We start from the raw sequence: 21,334 nt of genomic DNA on the forward strand, positions 1-21,334 counted from the left end.
CGATTCTTTTTATACAAGTTTAGAACACTATGAACGGTTCATTTACTAAAATCTATAATTTTTTAACATGAAATAAATTAAATATGAATTTTTTAAAACGACAAAAGTTTAAGATATAAGTAACAAAAATATGGACGTAGAAATCAAATTTTTGCGATATTTTTTTCCGAGGACCTTTTAATAACGTTCTTAACACGCCTGTAAAAAATTGTTGAATAACTTAAGAGTTTAAGCACAAATTAAACAAATTTTGATTGAGTAAGGACTAATATTGAGTACAGAAATTTTTTGTAGGGATTAAAAATGCTATTAAAATTAAGTAAGGACTAAACTTACAAGGTCGCCATTTTGTAGGGACCAAAAATATAATTAACCCTTTAAAATATTAGCATATAAATAGATTAAAATATTTATCTATATGATAAAATAAAATCCAAAGGACCTACATTATACCCACCAAAATCATTCAACGCCTTTTTTTTTCTACTGAAAAACTATTTTTAGATCATTTTCAAAAGATCAAAACTTTATTTTAACTACTCCTTCAAATGGATGATAAGATAAAAAAAATGTATTTGGAAGAATAAAACTCTACTTTTCCGCTGCGCACTCTGATGTCAAATAAATACAGCAAACTAGTGAATTCTTCGATAAAATAAATAAATAAATATAAATACAATATTTAGGATAACACAAATCATAAAATAGTTCCAAGGAATATAATTTTTTTTTTTAACATAACAAAATAATCGACAAAAACTTAAGAAAATACTCCCAAGTTAGTATAAGTATTACAAATTCATTACCATAATTAGGCTAATTCATAAGGACAAAAATGAGTCTAAGAGCTTCCACCGCAAAGAAATTGGGCCTTTTTACAAAAACGAAAGTTTTCCATGATTAAAGTCGTATTTCAATTCTCTTTAATTGAATTGAAGACTTATTTCCTTTCCAAAAAAACTTGAAATCAGCGAATAAATTCAGATCTCAAAATAAAATAAAATAAATAAATTATATTCTCACAATCAATCAACTTTAATTCACTCCCCAAATTTTAAGTCAATTAATCTTTAATATTTAATTCTCTGTTATTACAACTCGTCAAAATTTAATCAAGACATATCGACTATAACTCACAACAAATTATCATAAACCTTGCTATAAAACTAACCAAATATAGAATCAATCAAATCACACATATTTCACAATTAAATCAAATTTAATTCAATCACCAAATTAAGCATGCGTGATACAAATCGTCCCACCCGAAAAACATTTGTCTGAGGATTATTGCTCTGATACCATATTGTAACGCCCCGGATTTTCATCCAAAACATTACTTAAAATTATTCATTTCTTTAGAAAATATGAGACTATATTTTGTTTTTCCAAACTATTTAAAAAAAACTATTAGAAACATAAACTATTAAAATAAATTGATAGAAAATTTCTCTATAAAATTCATTATTTCATAATGGAAGAAATAATAGAGTTCAAAAACATTTCAAAAGTTACAATTACAAATTAATGGAAACTAGTCTTCTTTTTCATTGAAAATCCCAATTTGCCCCCGTACGCGTTTCATCACACATCAAGCTTCATATTTCATCTTTAGTACCTACAACATTTTATTAATGTAAGGGTCAATTTCCTTATCCAAATTGGTTCATACTCAAAGCACAAGAAACAATGTCCAAAATAGATAGTATAAAAACTTATCGATCAAAAAGAAATAAAAATACACTCGAGCCATATTTCAAGAAAAGAACTCAAATGAATTTATGCATGAGATGCATGCTCTTAAGTACTACATGATCCGGATATAAACAAGCCACACAGGCTAAAAACGAGCCACACGGGCTAAGAACGAGCCACAAAGGCTAAACAAGCCACACAGGCTAAGAACGAGCCACACAGGCTAAACAAGCCACACAGGCTATGCATGAAGTGGAAGAAATAGTCACAAGAAAGGGGGGGGGGTTTGAATTGTGACCCTTTTAAAATTTAGTCCTGCAACTTAAATAAGTATATATACTCAAGAAGGTTCTTGGTAAATGTTGTCTAACAAGATTAGAGTATTATAAATATAACAATTGATTTATACACGACCAGAATGTTCTGGATTATATAAACCTTAAATGATTAAATAGTTTTGTCAAGGACCAAAATGTTCTGGAGAATGATTATATAAGTCGAATGAGAAAAATGATATTAAGATAAAATGTGAAAACTATTTTATCAAGGACCAGAATGTTCTGGAGAATGATTAATATAAAAGCAGAATGAATAAACAATATTAAGTTAAAATATAAAGTTATTTTAACACGGACAAGAATGTTCTGGAGAATAATTAATATAAGACAGAATGATAAAACAATATTATAAGCTGAATTTAAACTTAGTTAAATATTTATGCAGTTGTTTTATCTTGGACCAGAATGTTCTGGAGATAGTTAATATTGAATAAAATAATACAACAATATTAATGATTAATTTTGGACCAGAGAACTCTGGATTAATTTGGTTGTGATTAATTAGGATCAGAATATTCTGGAGATTAAGAAATATTAATATGAGTGTGATAGTGTGTGTATATTGTGTAGCTTTAAATAAAAGAGAAAGGGAAGAAGAATAACACAGGAGAATTATCCTGGTTCACCAAACCCGGCTACTTCCAGTCCCCACACCTCGTGTGAGATTATCCACTATAGTTGTCTTGCTAACAGAAACTTCTGACTAGCACTATAAGGTCTTGATCACACCAGATCAGTCTGTTACACACTGTATTATCAACCTCAGCAGGCTTCTACAATTCTTTGCTTTCGCACAAGAAAGGTTGTTACAATTCTTTCTCAAACTATCGTTACGGATAGACTTAAGAATTACAATACACTTTGTATGAGAGATTGGTTTGGGATCGAATTTACGCTCAACTCTTGTTTGAGGGTATGATGATAAGAACACACTCACAATATGTGATCCACAAATCTGTTATGAGCTGGAGTGTGTTATAGATGAAGAGATTATGATATTTGCACTTTAAAAAGTGGAGTTGGTTAAAATCAATCTCTTAGCCTCAAAGGCTTCTCAACTATTGTTTGAGATTTCGATGAACAAACTCTTGATGTTGATCAAAGATATATTGAGAGAGTTGGAGTTTGTTTTGTTTGTGAAGAACTTTTGTAAGTGTATTGTATTTACACTTGAGAGATAATTGCTTTGTTGTGTAAGTTCTTTATTTGATACTTGTAAGCCTTCCTCTATTTATTGACTTGAGATGCTTGCTGCCGACTTAAAAAAATCCAGCTGTCTTGCTTTAATTTGAATTGCGTTTTTGCGCTCCAAACATTTCATTTGATGAAGCCATGCAAGTTTGTACTTCAAGATTGGTCTTGAGAATGTCCAACAAGTACAAGGAGAGAAAGCACACGCTTTTGCAAGCTGTTGTTGGTTGTTTACGTGAAACAGCTCATTTGAGATAATCTTTGATGATGTCATGTGATGATGCCATGCTTATGTCACTTGGATATTTTAAGATAAGTATCGTTTCCTTTAATGGGTCAAAACATTTTTAAGGCCCATTAATTTGTCCAAATCAAATCCCAGTATTTTCCTTAAATTGGTGGGACACTAATAGTTTCTTTGATCTTCATAATTTATTTCCTTTGATCAAAATGTCTCAACTTCTCCTTTTGCGTGAATGAATTTGCTCATGGCACAAGATTGATCTTGAGAACTTTCTTATTGAAACAATGCTCACAAAATCATTAGTAGATAACAAGATGATGATTGTAATATTTTTGTTATCTTTTAAAAACATCAAATGAGGATGTTTTCTTCTTTTTGTATGTCTAGAATGATATTTTTAGGAACGTGAGAAACCTTTCTCAAAGTCACAATTCCTTTGATTGATTTCTATTCTCCAAATCATATCTTGAATAGTGATGGAAGATTCTTGGACCATCATAAGTCTTTTATGATAGACTCTCCAAGCATATGATCATGAATTTTCTTCTTTGATATTTCTCCAACCAATCTCATTAATGAGTGAATTAATAAATAATTTATTTATGAATTGGTTTCTCTTCAAAGTTGATTCTAATCATTTTGAAGAAATGATGAGACTGATTTCGAGTGTAATATGCATCCTCATCATGAGAACATTCTTTCATCGGAGTTGATAATGTTCTTTTCTATGACAATATATTCTCGGTTAATTAGCCTTGAATTATTTTGTTGGTGATGCGATTTATCTCATAATTTCTCTTGGTGATTGCACACAATGTTTCTTGTCCATTGAGTATGTAACATCCCGCTTTTAAAGACTGATATATTATTTGGACCGATAAAATGCAAACGAGTGGGACAAGGGGCATTTTAGAGTTTTCACGTGGAGAAGATATTTTTATGTGGATGAGAACCACAAATCTTCATAACTTTCTTTCCACTCTCTCTCTAGGGTTAGCAACTCTTGCTCTCCCTTCTCTCTAAGAATTTTCTTTCCTCTACTTCCCTCTACTCAAAATCTTCACACAACATCATCTAATCTTCATTCAATCTTCCATAAGTTAGAACTAAGCAAGGTTTTGCTAAGGGTGTTGGTAAGAGTTGGAAGCAAGCTTCTCCAACACACTTCTCTCCCATCTAGGGCTTTGCTATTAGGACTTTGTCTTCAAGAGCTTGAGCTTGTGAGTCTATCTTCAAAACATCAAAGGTGAGTTCTTAGGTAGATCCTTCCCAAGGTTTGGTGTGTTACTTGTGAAAGAGAAGTTTGTTTTGTTTAGGGTTTATATATGTATTTTATTTACCCCTTTTCATGTGATGCTTGTTGTGCTTATGAATACTTGCTTTAAGGTTGTTTTACAGGTTTATGTGTTCATTAGGGTCATGTTATGCTTTGGGACACTTGTATATGAGGATTTTTGATTAAAAACACCATTTTAAGTGATTCTGGACTGCCAAAGCTCGCCTCGCGAGTAGGTTGCTCGCAACGGCGAGCTCGAAGGCCGGAAGGGGGGGTTTGCTCGCCTTCTACTTGCAGCGGCGAGTAAGACTGCTCGCCTCGCGAGCTCATACACTCGCCACGGCGAGTAAGTTAGTGCAGCGTTGCACTGTTTGCTCGCCTCTTGCCCTCTGCCACTCTTCGAGCTGTTTACTTCGAGCAATCCTTTTCCAAAGTGAACCCCTCATAACAATGACTTAAGGCATAGGATTTCTAATGTGCTCTCAATGAAAAGGAGTGAAGCAAGTATTTGTATTTGATGGCAAAGCATGATATGAGGAAAGCTAAGCTATAAATGGGTAGCAACCTATACAATAAGATAATGGGAAAGAACTTAGAGCCTCGATTTATATGTATCGAGAACTAGATAGTTAAGTATTGAGTTTTTAATAATAAGAAGAATAGTGATTAGTTAATCTATTCACGATCAAGTTAAGATAAGAATTATACTTTTATAATCTTTAAGCAAGAAAGAGTGTTGTGTCTTTTGTATTCCAACAAGGATGGGTATAAAAGGTTTTCCAAGGGGGAAATGGGGTAAGCCGTAAGGGACCCGCACTTCACTAAGGGAGTCCGGTACGCCTTTGCTAGGCATTTTACCAGTAGTAAGGGATGAACTTTCGGGGTTACTCCACTCGGAACTAATCCGTAAAATGAATTCAGATATTCTTGATTGTTCAACGCTAACTTCTAGCCTAATGCTTGAACATGTTTTATGCTTGCATATGAATTAAGATATGATTTAATATGTACAAGTTTAGAAATCAAGTAAGGAAGTATGTTGAAGACGAGTTAGGTTTTACTTAATCGTCCGACTTAGAGACGTGTCATGAAGATAGTTCTTGATACTTAGTGTGTATCTTGATATAGCGATCATAGACTTTTCCCTTGATCGCCATGACATGTATAGAGTAGCGAGACCTTTAGTAAGATTATAAGAATCTATGACGGATATAGCACGCACTACCGTCTAGATAAGAAAATCCACACACGTATAATCAACAGGCAGGTTGTAATTTAGACACATGATGACCATAAGTTTCCCCAAGGTTATGACTAGCCTAGGCTAGATAGAACTCACTGAGGCATTATGTAACACCCATACTAGACGTATCTAGAAAGTCTAGCATGTGCGTTAGTTTAGTACTGGATACATTAAAATATACAACAATAAAACTACGAATGAATATATATATACAACCAAATGCGTTCGTACATAATAATACAACTCAACTTCTCTAAGAATATTATAAATGCATCCTTGATTATCCACACCATCCTGCAGCAGGTACGAACGAACACTTGTCGCATCATCCATTCGGCTACTAGCTTGCTAAACCAACCTGTTTATCTGAAACAAATAAGGATTGGGATGAGACATAAGGTCTCAGTGAGTTCCCCTAAATCCTAAGCTATAGGTAACCTCAGGGGAAACCTACGGTCACCACGTGTCTAGAATACAACCTGCCGGTTGATTATACGTGTGTGGGGACTTGCATACTTAGACGGTCGTGCATACTAGGGCCGTCGTAGTCTTATCTCACTTGTTATAGGCTTCACTTCCTATACGTGTCATGGCGGTCAAGGGGAATCTAAAACCGCAATGTCAAGAATACGCTCTACGCATCAAGGCCTAAGCATACTATAATCATGACACAATTCTAAACCGGACGATTAGGGGGAACCTAAGATCGTCATAGGTATATCTTTCTCTATTCATGCTCTATGCATAACTATGTTGTATCTAACAACATATTCTATCTTGCTATCATGCTAGTTTTGACGATCTACGTCTATGTTCTACTATTCTTGACGATCTACGTCAAGGCTCTACTAATTCTTGACGATCTACGTCAAGGCTCTGTGACATAACATAAATATATCTAATAATATGCACAGTCAAGTTTATTCATAAAGTTAGCTTTTAACAAACAATTATTATCTGAGTTCATTTTACGGAAAGCCCCGAGTGGAGTAACCCCGAGCGCAATCCCTATCTATCCGATGGAAACCTATCTAAGGTATAACCAACGGCACTCCTGCAGTGACGTGCGGGATCCTTACAGCTAACCCCATTTCACCTAATGGAAACCTCTTGAACCAACCTAGTGTGGACACAAGAGACACGACCACTACATCTTTCTTACTAAGTGACATGCGGGTTCCTTACGGCTAACCCCGTTTCACCTAATGGAAACCCCTTGAGCCAACCTAGTGTGGACACAAGAGACATGGCACCTTAACTTTAAAGTCTAGGTCTATATATATGCATGAGTATTAAATCTATGCTAGCTATCTCTTTTACCTCGGATGCCTATACGATCCATCTAGGGGTAAACTATATGCTTGCTTAACTTTCTATGTGAAGAGATATCTAATCAATTCACGTTTTGCCACACTCGTATGGCTCTCTAGTTTCTATACGAAGAGAATACTCTATATTACTTCGCATCTAATCAAGCATACTACTCATGCCTAGCATTCTATTCTTTACTATCTATTCTAGTTCTTGACAAGCTATGTCAAGGCTCTACTTTCATCCCATGCCTAGCTCTTTGCTACCCGAGTAACTCGGCTAAACTCTCTTGAATCACTCTTACCATTCATGTTTAGATTGCCATGATTTTCATTTCTAGAATCGTTTGATGTTATGTGCATTGCCTAGATGTTGTTTTGGGGTTATAAAGTTATAAAATGTCGAAAGAGAAGCTTCGGAATACACCACAGACCCTAAAATGGGCCAACAGGCCAAAAGCACATTGGCAAGGTCAGAGGCCTGCGCTATTAGCACACCTGGGGCGTGGCCTGCCTGAAGAATTTCGCTATTAGCGTAGAATTTCGCTAATAGCGTAGTTCTTCGGGTCTGTGGTACCAAATTTCCAATTTTGACCCAAAACTGATCCTACTTGATCCTGCAATGCACCATATTCATCCAGCAACATGTATATACATTTATAAACTTATTTCATGGCAATTTAACATGGAATCAACAAGAATTTATCAAAAGTTCATTAGGGTTCTAAACCTCTCATAAACATAAATCTATACTTTGAACATGAATTTACTCAACCCAAAGGAAGGTAAACTATCTATGGAACTCACCTAACATGTTACTTGCAACTTCTCAAGTATCTAGCATCAAACCCTAGCTTCCTCTTCATTTTGATCTTTAGCCCTTTCCTCCAAACCATGCTTTAATCTCTTCCTCCACTTGTTTCTTGCTTGCTAAGCCATGCTTGATCATGTTTTGAAGGAAGATTGGATGTCTTAGGGAGGAGAGGGAGGCGAATTCTAGAGAGAAGGAGGAGAGAAATGTTTTCCCAAAAACCTAGAGAGAGAAAGTGAAGTGGGAAATGAAGAAAAATGGCCCTTGTGGCCTTATATAGTCACTTGCGACATTTTACCACTTTGCCCTTCGTCTTAGTCGTGTTTACCTGACACTGACACATAAGCCCATGCTTGACTGATATTTCATAAAAACATCTTCCGTCGTACTTGACGTTCTATAACACTTAATCTCTGATATCTAGCTCATACCTGACTTATGCCATTAATAGACATTTCCATGATCATTTGTCCTCTGACGCGTCTAATGGGTAATATTCCGTTACTGTTAAGCGAGATATTACACATTATGTCTCATCCAACTCCTTATTTGTTCAGGTTCACAGGTTGCTCAAAGAAAAGGTAAGGAAAAAGCTTTGGATTGATCGAGTTTGCAGAAATCAAAGTGGAGTTGATTTAAGGATGCATATGTTATATCATTTAAGTTATGTTGTTAGACTTCGTAACTAGAATTATGAAGCAAAAACTTTGGTGTGTAATAATGTAACATATGACTCGGAAGCTTTGTATCTTAACTCTCGACTTAAAGTTGTTTTTGTATTGTATAATTAATGTATCCAATATCACCTTATAACGCTCATTTGATTATTCTAGATAAATTTCAAATATGGGTGTTACAGAGTATCTTTGAGATGTTTTAGTTTAGGCATGCCTTTTCTTCCTTGAATCTTTAAGGCATTGTTGAAAACCATGTGGTGAGAATGATGAATCAATTACTAAAAAAGTTCATCTTCTTGTTGAATCTTCACTTAACACTCATTTGATTCAAACAATATTCTTTTTATATCTTCTTTGAGCTTGTGATACTACCGTTTTAGTATTCTTTCAATGAGTATATACATGCACTTGTAAGAGACTTCTTTCTTGTCAACTTCTGTGAAAAGACTCAAGTGCAAACATTAGTAGATCAAGATTCATAAAACTTAGTGTTTATTCCATAAGGTTTGTTATCATTAAAACAATCATCAAAAAGATTTTTGTTTCAACAATCTCCCCCTTTTTGATGATGACAAACCTCTTTTGAATAAATCTTAAGTTTATGGATGTGTATAATAAGAAATGTAAGAATGTTCATAGATATGAAATTAAGCTCCCCTTAAACACGTGCAAGAGTTTAATTCTTATCATTCTAATTAAACTCCCCCTAAACATATGCAAGAGGTTAATTTTTTACATTCATCATTGATTAAATTCATCTTGGAGTTTTCTCCCCATCCTATGTTACTCTCTCATCACAGCCTATAATACTCTCTCATCACATATATCTCTCCCCCTTTTGGCATCTATCAAAAAGTATTGGGTATGATATAAAAAAATGAAGTTTAGATGTGGGAAAAAACAACAAAAAGATATTGCACATAAGAATTATGTTTTATTCTGAAGACATATTCTCCTATAAAACTTAATCAAGCTCATGTCATGATTAATATGCATTTCAGTTTATCATTTCACGAATAATGACAATTATGATCAATTTGATCATTTTCATCAATTTTTTTTTAAAACGAGAGAAAATAATTCATTTGGTGGAAGCGATAAAATCAGAGTCATTTGACACAATGTCAAAAAAAAAAATTCTCTCTTAAAATATTGAGTTCTTTAAATGATAAATCTATAGAAGAGTCTTTGCTCATTCTGATGGAAATCTATCACATGTAATTCACAATAATTTGAAAGACACACAAGTTCTCAATCAAGTATATGATTAAATTTATTTGTATGTCTTCAATGTTTTGCGAGTGCAGCAAGATAGACATTCAACAATGCTGAAACTAAATTTTCATGTCATGAACATGTTCAATATTAGTTTAGGTACAAAATATGCAAATGTTTTATTTCTTAGAACAATTTTGAATCACATAAAACATTCTCATATAAAACAATTTTAGACTTCTTTGATGAAATTCTTTCAACAATAAATCTTAAATTAGAATATTCATTTCAAAAGAAATTGAAGCATGATTTTTAGACAAATATCATAAATCAATTCATGAATATACATATTTAAATATCATACTTGTGTAAGAACAACATATGATTTGTATTTTAATTATCAAAAGCATGATATTTTGATATTTTTCTTGTATTAAATCTCAAGTCTATTATGCATTATGATTAAGAGACTAACTCATTTATTTTTAGAGTATTCATGTCATGATCAAGAATAAGCATACAGCAAGACATTGACATAGAAATATATTGATCAATAATGTAATCAATATATATTTAAAACATTTCCAAACTGAAGTTACACAAGTGCTAATTCTTTTGGCTTTTTCATGCAAAATTTTAATTGATCATTGTGACGAGATCATTCTCGATACTTTAAAAAGTTCAAGAACATATGAACAATTGGTGTGTTTCTTTTGAAAATATTTCAGAGATAAATTCTAAACTAGGATCCATTTAAAAACATGACTGGAGAATGAAATTTTCATAATTCATATTAAAATATTTGTAAAGTTCATATTCAACATATATCACTTGAGAATCAAGAAATGAATATTTTGATGAATAAACTAGAATAAATTTCATAAACACCATCAAATTTCAGACCATTATGAAATATACAATTAAAATATTTTTATGATCCAATGCTAAGGTCTATCATCACATGTCATTTAGGAACCAATTTTTAGATGAACCATTAAAAATGAAAATGATTCAAGTTGGATTTTAAGACAATAACTTATTTTGAAATGTATTTTAAGAACGTCAAAATAATTTCATTTAAGAATGTCAAGAGATGAATTTCGTCAAAATGATATTGAAACATTTAATATTCATCAAGATATTCCATAAGAGATGAGTGTGAAAATAAAGAGTATTATGCAAAAGTTGTTATTGACACAACACCAACTCCTTGTCCAATTTAGAACGCACAAATTCATATTAAATGCACTCTTAACATATCTTCATCAAACATAAAATATAATGCAACAATTTAAATCATCAAATATGATTTATAAAGATTTTTATGGATATCATATCTTTATAAAATGAGTAGAAACAATAATGAAAGATTTATTGCATTTAGGCTAGGAATTAGACTTATGCATATATTAGACATCACAAAAATTAATTCATACAATTAAGGTTTGAAGTCACACCTATTTTGAAGTAATTTTATCGTGCATATCTAGAGCATCCAATCATTCATAACATAACGCATATCAATTTGCAAGTATTATAAAGTTTATAAATAAGTGTACCTTTTTGGATGACTTTTCTTTGAGATTAATTCAATGAGAATGACATGTTTTTCTTTCTCATACCTTTTCCTTTTTGGATGGAGAGTTTTAAGCATCAATAAGCATAACCTTTTGAAGCAGGTTGAACATTAGTAGCTTTATCTTCTTCTCCTTCTTTAGAATGATCAACTTTCTCATCAGAATAATTTTTGTTCTACTATTTCTCATGTAAGCTCTTTCAAATAGATTTTTTAGAACTTGATCATTAAATCATGACTTACGATCAACCTTGATAAGTTTTGGATAAAATAAAGTGAAAAACACAAAGATGCATTGTTCATGGTTGTTCTCCAAAAATATTTATAATACTTTTCAAAAATTCTAATTTTGATTGAAAATTTTCTTGAACAAGATAACTCATGTCAAAGATAATTTTATGATCATTCCTTACATAAATCAAATTTGAGGTTTTTCATTTGGAACTTTTTAATAAAAGAATTTGAAACGATTTTAAGGAATCATTCTTAAGCTTTTAAAATTAAACTCAAATGATTTTTGTATAATACTTATCTATTACAAAGCCATAAGACTTCTAGTTTTGATAAGATCCCAAATAAATCTACGTGAAGAAATTCAAGAGAGTTTTAATTAATTTCTTTGAAAAGAGAATTACTTTTGACTAATTTTCCTAGAACACAAACTTCACATATTTAGTTATTTTCAAAACAAAATCTTGAGAGACATTTTCTTATATCAAAAAGAAATATTTTGTACTTTGACATAGAAGTAGTAAAGATCATAGAGATAATTTTCGGATCAAAAGTATAGCCCAATCTTGCAAATTCTTTTGACTGAAATTTATGTGTGTGGTGAGGATTGTACTTGTACTTACAATGTGCACAAACGAGTGTAGTTAAGCTGCATGGTTAGTGACATAAATATATTTTTCTTGTACCAAAGAAATACAAATATATTCTAATTACATTCTTTCGCACATAGGATTTGTTTTTGAAAAACTCTAGTGGGTCAAATATTACTTAGTGGTTTAAAAAGTACACATATAATACAAAAACTCTATCATAGATTATTTTTAAATGAATGACATAGATTTGAAAATACATATGTTTTCACATGTGTAATTTGATTTTAAGATACTTTTTAGCTATCTCAAAATAAACTTGAATAAATGACATAAACTAAATAAATTCAATCAGCCTTAAGAAAAGGTATGCAGAATTTTATTTTAGTTTTTACTTTTTTTTTTTCACAAACAATTTAAGCCCTTCCATATAAAAGTACAAAATGGACACACATATTCCTAACAACTAATGTCAATTACATTTTATAACATCACAACCAATTTTATAAAACTATGACACTAATAGTTGTTGTTATATTTCAAACATGTATATAACAAATTTTATTTAATTTTTACTTAATTAAATTGCCATTAAATTATAAAGTAAAACACACCACAAATAAGGTAATAAGCAAATAAGATTATAAGCGAAAGAGCATATGTAAAATTGTGGGTGTGTGAGCATCAAATATTTCAAATAACCAAGTTAAAGATTTTTGTCACTAGTATTAAGTTTGAAAATCGTTATTATTTTGATCTCTAAACTAATTTCTTGAGCATCAATTTTCCAAGAGTCAAGGCTTTCCCTAGAATTTTAGAAGATATTCCTGCATCACTGTCGCGTCATTTTTTGAAGATCAAGGCTATTTGATTAGCTTATTGACTCACTTGATTATTTCACGATTGAACATTTAATTTTTTAGAAAAGGGGGAAAAGTTCAAACTACCCCATTTTGAAAAGATTTTAGGTTCGGGGGTTAGTTACATAAAGGGAAGGTGTTAGCACCCTTTATGTCTGTAGTACTCTACGGGAACCTCTTGGATTTATTTAATTAGTGTGCTATAACTTGCTTATTTTTGAAAAAAGAAAGGGATTTGAAATGAAAAAAAGGAAGACCTAATTATCTACATTTTAATGATTTGGAAGGACAAGTCCCTTGCCTACGTACCCGTGAGGGATCAAAATCACGTAGTTCGTGGTAAAAGTTGACGTTTGATTGGTTGAGTGTTTTTTATGTTTTGAAAAAGGTTTTAAAATGAAAAGCCAAAGTGGCGAAAATGGAATTGGTTTGTATTTTTTAATATTGAAAAAAGGACTCAAAATAAGTTAAGTTGGTTGACATTTGATTAAGAAAATAAAAATAAAAAGACGTCACTTGATTTAAAATCAAGGTTTGTTTAAAAAAATATTTTTTGTGTTGTTTTTGTTGTTTTTGAATGATAAACTAACGGAGCATAAAGAATAAAAGCGTAGTGCCCTTATGGCGGTGTTGGACCACCACAAGGACCGTTAACCTAAACTAGAAGAGAGATAAAGGCATACACACACGCACGCACACATGCACCTAAGCTATTACAAAAACCCTATTACTACATTCTATGGTCTGCGAGAAAATAAATAAATTATTAAGCCCTACTTTACATTCTAAATTACGTGCAAGAAACGAAAATAAATAAATAAATAAGTTACATAAAAGACCTATGTACATTCTAAAATCCATGCCATAAACTACAGACTAAATTAAAATGTAATATGCAAAAAGAATAAGAAAATGCATGAACTATTTACATACCAACCTAATGTACAAGCTAAAAGTTATGCAATGAAATAAAAATGACTAAAATAAAAAAAAATAAGTATGCAATGAACAAAAATAGAAACAGTATGGTAAATCTAAACAAATAAAATGGAGGAGGATAGATATAATTAAAAATGAAAAGAAAAGAGAATAAAAATAAAAAAAAATGCATGAAATCCAGCAGGAGGGGTATAAACAGTGAGCAGGGGTGTGCAGAAATTAAGAAGAAGAAAAAAACAGAATTGGGCCTTGAATGGGACAGGGGCGCATGGGCTTAGGGAGAACAGGCTTTGGTCTTGTTCGGTTCAAGGATTGAACTGGGTTAGCCTACTAGTATAAATAGGCTATGGTCTGGTTTTCTTCTCATTTTGCAAGTGTCCTTCTCTCTCATCTCTTCTTTCCCTCACAGACTCTCTCGGTTCTCTCTCTATTCCTGTTATTCTCACAAATTCTTCTTCTTTTCTTCACCGGTTGGATGGTGAGGCTGCGGTTGGCCAGCCCTGAGTGGCGGCGCCGCCGCCGGAAGCTTAAAAGCTTCTTTTTTTATTTTTTTTTTATCTTCGGTTCCTCCTTCCCCTATTTCATTCTACTTTTCGATTTTTTTTTTTAAAATCAAAACTCAAATAAAATGTACAGACCCTAGAATCTAAGAGTGAATCGAAATACTACCTTGGGTTCTTCTTTCTGTGACAGATTTGTTTATACAACGACTTACGGCTCGAATTCGTCGACGTTGACGCCGATTGTTGTTGTTCTGTGGCTCTAACTGAATCGGTCCCAATCTGTCGTCCTCGACTCCCTCCTGTGCGTATATTAGTGTGTCGGGTTCGGATTTGATGTTGTTCTGTCCTTGTGTCGTGTTCCTTCCGTTTCTCAAGGATTCGTGTACGGTTGAGTGGTTGATTTGGTTCACTGGTATGGACAGGTTCGTGATGTACGGATTTTTGACGAGCAAATTCGAGTTTGTGTTGGGTTACTGGGATTGATTTGGTTTGTGATTGGTTGTGGGGATCGTGAATGCCTCCGATTGAAATTGTGTTGGTTTGTTGTTGATTGGTCTGTTAGTGGTATTGATTGTGGTATTGGGCTGTTGATTTTTGTAACTTGTTATGTTGCTGGTGTTTGGTTTTTTTGTGCAGGTTTACTGATGAAAATTATGCGTAGGTTTTTTGGGTAAAGATTTCGGCCTCCGTGATTGTGTGTGTGCAGGTTTAATTTATAGTGCTTGGATTAGGGTTGAAAAAAAACTGAATCCCCTTGCTTGTGGAAAAGGAAAATGTATATGTACTGGTTTTTGCTTCTGATGAGTCTTTTGTTCCTGAACTTGGGGATCGGATGAAGAAAGGAGAAACGCTTGTTGTGAGGCGCGCGTGAGCTGTGTTTTGGATTGGGACAATTTTTGGATTTGGACTAAAAATAAATAAAAATACAAATAATAAAGAAAATAAAAGAAAAGGATGACTATGCATATTTTTGGGATTTTTGACTTATCTTGAAAAAAGAAATAATTAATTAAAAAGAAATGAATGACTAATTAAAATAAAAAATAAAAAATAGACTATTTAAAATTGATTAAAAAAAAATAAAAGATGGAAATAAAGACTAAAAAGAAAAAGAGAGGAGAGGACCCGACTCGGAACTAAAACATGAGGTATTTTAAAGTACCTCCCTGTCGAATTTTTCACCGAAAAGTCAAAGACTTAATCAGGGTCAAAGGGCGCGTGTCGGTGTATGAATGTAGGATCCTTAGGTCAAAAATTGGGGTATGACAGATGCCCCTATTTAATTTTCTTCGTCCGGAGATTTGAAGATGAAATCTTTAATTCGATCGGAGCGAAGAGACTTAAATACAAAGTACACCAATTTTGGACCTAAGATGCTATGGATGCTCGTGAAATGCTTGTATGAATGCAGGACGACAAAGTTGACTCGACTGAGACGAGAAACAACGACGGGATACCCAAATTCGTTGAAGAATGGTATCCGACTCCGCTAGGGAATGTAGTTTCACTGGGGAAAGGATTGTCTACTACCGTATCGGTTTGGAATGATAGCTTAATGAAAACAAAACTTTTTAGTGACATCACTTGAACAGCTAAACTGGGGATGACACTGAAGAAAATAAAATGTGATTCCAAACTGAAACATGACGAAAGGTAAACTCAAGCGGTCCGTTGTTTAGGACTAGCAGCTTGAAACAAGATAAAAAAAGACTCAAGCTGTCCGTTGTTTAGGACTTGCCACTTGGAACAAGATAAAGGTGGACTCAAGCTGTCCGTTGTTTAGGACTTGCCACTGGAAACAAGATAAAGGTAAATTCAAGCTGTCCGCTGTTTAGGACTTGCCACTTGAAACAAGATAAAGGTAAACTCAAGCTGTCTGTTGTTTAGGACTTGCCACTTGACACAAGATAAAATGTAGACTCAAGCTGTCCGTTGTTTAGGACTTGCCACTTGAAACAAGATAAAGGTACACTCAAGTTGTCCGTTGTTTAGGACTTGCCACTTGAGACAAGATACAGGTAAACTCAAGTTGTCCGTTGTTTAGGACTTGCCACTTGAAACAAGATGAACATTTGCGAGAATCCACTCGGCTTTTGATAAAAGTTGGCCAGAATCCACTGGGCTTCCTAAGAGATTTGCGAGAATCCACTCGGCTTTTGCAAGGTTGTGCCGGAATCCACCGGGCTTTGTAAAAGATTGCCGGAATCCACCGGGCTTTGTAAGAGTTCGCCGGAATCCACCGGGCTTATAATGAGTGACATCTCTGGACCAGACATACTGGGGATGACACTTCTGATGATAAGAAGGTAAATGTCAGATGTTCATGCTAGAAACTTGTTGCTTGACGCAATGATAAGTAAAGACCGAACTGAAGAGACACGACCGAAACAAGATTTTGGTGACTAATGCAATCATGTGTGAATGATGTTGTGTATATATTGTGCATGCATAAATGCATGAATATATGAAAGTATTAATGTATGAATGTACGATTGTATAAATGGATGAATGTACGGATGTAGCTTGTACGACTGTATAAATTGGATATGACAGGCGACTCGATGAAACGATACAAGATATGTAGGATGGGAGGCGGACTGACATCGCAGTACAAACACTCGGCAAACTTCCTTGGAGATGATATTATTGTGAACAAATTGAGCTGTTGGCGGTGTAAAACCCGGCACAAGGTAGCAACTGATGCCTCTTGGGGAGAAAGCCCATTGTTTAACCAAAAGTCTGGAAGAAGTCGCCATTTGTAAACCGACGCAGAGTGCTTTTCCCGTGGCATGCTTCAACAGTGATTTTTTTTGTATATGTTTTTTTTGTTTCGAAAATCCCTAACTTTTTCCTGGACCGCCCTTTCGGGTTTTCAGTCCAACTGGAATATATTGCTTTTTTATGCCCCTAATTTTTGCCTGGACCTCCCTTTCGGGTTTTCAGTCCACCGGGACGCTCTCTATTGCCTAAGCCGCCTTTTCAGGTTTTCAACTTAGCGAGCATTTACTTTTGTATTTCTTTTTTGTATTTTTTTTTTACCGTGAAAGCATCTTGCTAGAAGCAGAGGTCCTCTCCATAATGCTTAGCCATGTTTCTCTTCTGGAACGTAACTGTTCTCGAGGCGGCTGTTGATGTACGCTTCAACTACTCACAAGTTCAAAGAGAGTGCGTTTGTTGTTCACACTTTTCAAAAGATGTAAAAAAAAGGTTTTTGTATTTTGAAAATTTTTGCTTCAAGTATTGCCATCAAAAATAGAAGAAATTTTGCAAATAGAATAAATGAGAGTTCCAATTAAATGGGCACAGGCTCGAATTTGATGAATTGAGTGGTGGCCTACCAATGGCATGGCTCCACGGATCTTTGAAAAATTTGGAAAATGGTAAATATATGGGAAGGTACATTGAACACATATAACTGTTATACTCCCTGACAACTTTGAATGTCCCAGTTCCGAGTCTTTGGTCTGCAGATGCATCGAATCGGAGGTTCTTTGATCGCAGATGCGCCACATGCTTCGGATCGGCGGTTCTTTGACAACAGGTATGCCCCAAGTGGATTGTACCTGACCAGATGCAGTTACTTTGTCTTTTGATCCTTAAATTTTGCATAGATCACCCTTTCGGGTTTTCAATCTATCAGGATAATCATCATTTTTTTTGTCTCTAATTTTTGCCTGGACCGCCCTTTCAGGTTTTCAGTCCACCAAGATGCTCATTTTTGCCTAGGCCACTTTTTAAGATTTGCGACCTATCGAGCTGTTATTTTTGACAGAGTATTTCTTGACTGCACCGACATTCTTAGAACATGTGAGTTTGTCACCATCCATGATTGTAAGAGTCATTGCTCACAAGTCTTCATAATTAGGCGTCCACTTGCCCCTGGAGTCTGGTTGGAAAGTAGTACAAAGTTGGGCACAAAGTCTCTTTCTTGAATTCACGGGGACGAGCCTTCTTGTTAGAAGCTTGCTTCAAACCTCTTTTGATATATTTGTACAAAGGTCGTCATGCATTTAAATTCGATTAGGCTTGGACTTTAGCAGAACTCCTATTGACGGGACTTCGACCTTCACGGAAAGCACGACCTCCATGTTGCATATTGGGGAAGGAGGGGGGTTGCCCCTGTTGAAATGTGTACTGAAGCACGATATCTGAGCATAGCGAATGGTAGCACCCCGAGCCAGTCTTTGTAATTGAATGTCATCTTCTGGATAATCTCCTTGATATTTTGTTTGCAGCTTCGATGGCTAAGATGCCCCAGTATGTGAGAGATCTCGTCGGGAGTCTCTTCATTCCCTTCTTCAGCTTCAGACACAGGGAACTCAAAGTTGGAAGAGAGTACATGGTTAACGTGTTCAACGGGTTTATTAATGCATGATTTGATTATTGATTTTGACAAGTGTAAGTTATGATTATGCAGATATTTGAGAATGATTATATTTTTTGGTTTTTTGTATTACCATTTTTCCAAAAAAAAAAGCACAAGATAAAATGAAAGTCGGGATCAAAACGACCTCTTTACTAATGATGGAAAATATATGAAGCAAAAGCCCTACACAAGTTCACTTTCGTCTCAGGCGGGACGAAAGGATATTTTTTTGAAAAGCGAAAAGCAGCAAACAAACATTATTTGAACAGAAAAAACAACGGAAGGAACGTCAACAGCGACCCAATTACAGCTAACCACTCCTTGTGTTAAGTCTTAGAAGGTCAGGCGGTTGGTCCGGATCAAATTCTGAACTGCCTTCTTCATTGCATTACAATGTTCAATATCATGGCCAGGTGCTCCTTGATGGAAGGTACAGAAAAGGTCAGGTCTATACCATGCTGGCAATCTTGTTGGTACCGGAGGAGGCGCCTTGGTCTGGACTAGATTCCTTTCGAGCAACTGTGGAAGCAAAACCGCATATTTTATAGGAATCGGATCATACTGCGGTGTTTTTTGAGCCTTGCGATGTGGATCGACTTGCTGACCTTTCACCATATTCACTCCCTGGTCTTTCTCTTTTGAACTGCCAGCGGGGACACTTTCATTGATCAATCGTCCTTCTCGGACTCCTTCTTCCAACTGTACACCTATAGCAACCATCTCAGCAAAGTCCTTGGGCGTACTTCCGACCATATTCACGTAATAGAACTGATTGAGAGTCTTTAAGAAAAGTTTGGTCATCTCCTTCCCTTCTACACGTAGGCTGACTTGGGCAGCGATATTTCTCCACCGCTGAGCATATTCCTTGAATGTTTCTTTGTCTCCCTGAGTCATCGCCTGAAGATCGCTTCGGTCTGGGGCCATATCCACATTGTAACTGTATTGTTCCACAAAAGCATCACACAGATCATGGAAAGTTCGGATCTTTGTTTTGTCTAGATTCATGTACCATTTTGAGGCAGGACTAGCCAAACTCTCTTGAAAGAAATAGATAAGGACCGGATCATCCTTGGCATAGGCAGACATCCTTCTCACATACATTGTTAGATGTTCCTCAGGACAGGAGTTTCCTTTATACTTCTCGAAATCTGGGACCTTGAACTTGTGGGGTATCTGGATGTTCGGCACCAAACAGAGATCATAAGCAGTCTTTCCAAACACTTTCTTCCCATGGAGAGCTCTCATATCTCGCTGAATTTCATCATATTTTTGCCGTAAGTCATTCACTCTATCATAGGCTTCCGTATCCCTTGAATGGTAGATGGGTTCTTCATCTTGTGGAATGGTATGTATCACAGGTGCTGAATAGGTCATACCGACTGGAGGAGCTTTCATAGGAGGTGGAGGAACATGAGCTACATATTGATGGGTAGGCATCTGAGCTTCACAAGCAATGGGACGGAGTATTTCGCCAGCAGTAAGAGGCGGGAACCAGGGCACGGAACGTTGTGGAGCAGAGTACTCCGGAGTATCGGCACAAAACATCCATTCAGGGCCAGTAGAAACAGTTTCGGCTTGAGTCCTGATAGGAGGAGGAGGAGGTGCTTGGGCAACCGTCAGTGTCTTCATCAATTCAGTCATTTCGTCCATTTTAGTCTGCATGGCTGCCATTTCTTCACGGAGCAATTGATTTTCTTGCTCGAGAAACTCCATCTTCTCTTTATGATTGCTCGAGTGTTGTAAATGCGAGTTAGTTTCGGACGAGGATGCCATGACACTTTTGAGATAGGTTGACCCTTTTTATAGGAAAAACAAACGTGTGAGACACGGACTTGAAACTATGAATGCATGATGATGGATTATGCAAAAATGGACACTTTTTATTTTATCGAAGGACTCGTCAAAGTAATTGTAAACATCATAAGGAACATCGCTTCATTCGATAATTGAAAATATTACAAACAGTTTCTTTTAAAAAAAAAAAAAGCAAAAGCAAAGTCAAGGCAAAAGTCCCTAACAAAGCTAAAGTCTAGTTAAGACTTTTGAAAATGTATTTCTTGGTTTTCTTCTTTACAAGGTCCATACCTCTGATGTTTACAAAAACTTACTTAAGTCTTTCGATGTTTTGATGAGAAAAAGTTTTTATGAATGAATGCATGTATGCATGGTGATGCTAAAATACGGAGAAAACATAATGAGTAGTGAGGTTAGGTCCACAATGTTGGAGTTAAGGGTAACAACGCCATTTGGTAAGGACTATGGTTTTATT

General features: G+C 34.8%; 1 protein-coding gene across 1 annotated transcript; it reads right to left on the minus strand.

Moving 5' to 3' along the window:
* Positions 1-19,398: 19,398 nt before the first annotated feature.
* Positions 19,399-20,778, minus strand: LOC146917001 (uncharacterized). The gene has a single exon (XM_085721797.1). The coding sequence runs from the start codon at positions 20,776-20,778 to the stop codon at positions 19,399-19,401; it is 1,380 nt and encodes a 459-aa protein (XP_085577923.1).
* Positions 20,779-21,334: the final 556 nt, after the last annotated feature.

Source organism: Medicago sativa, chromosome 6 (assembly GCF_051527215.1).
Source record: "Medicago sativa cultivar Bolivia chromosome 6, Bolivia_mono, whole genome shotgun sequence".
Classification (NCBI taxonomy): Eukaryota; Viridiplantae; Streptophyta; class Magnoliopsida; order Fabales; family Fabaceae; genus Medicago; species Medicago sativa.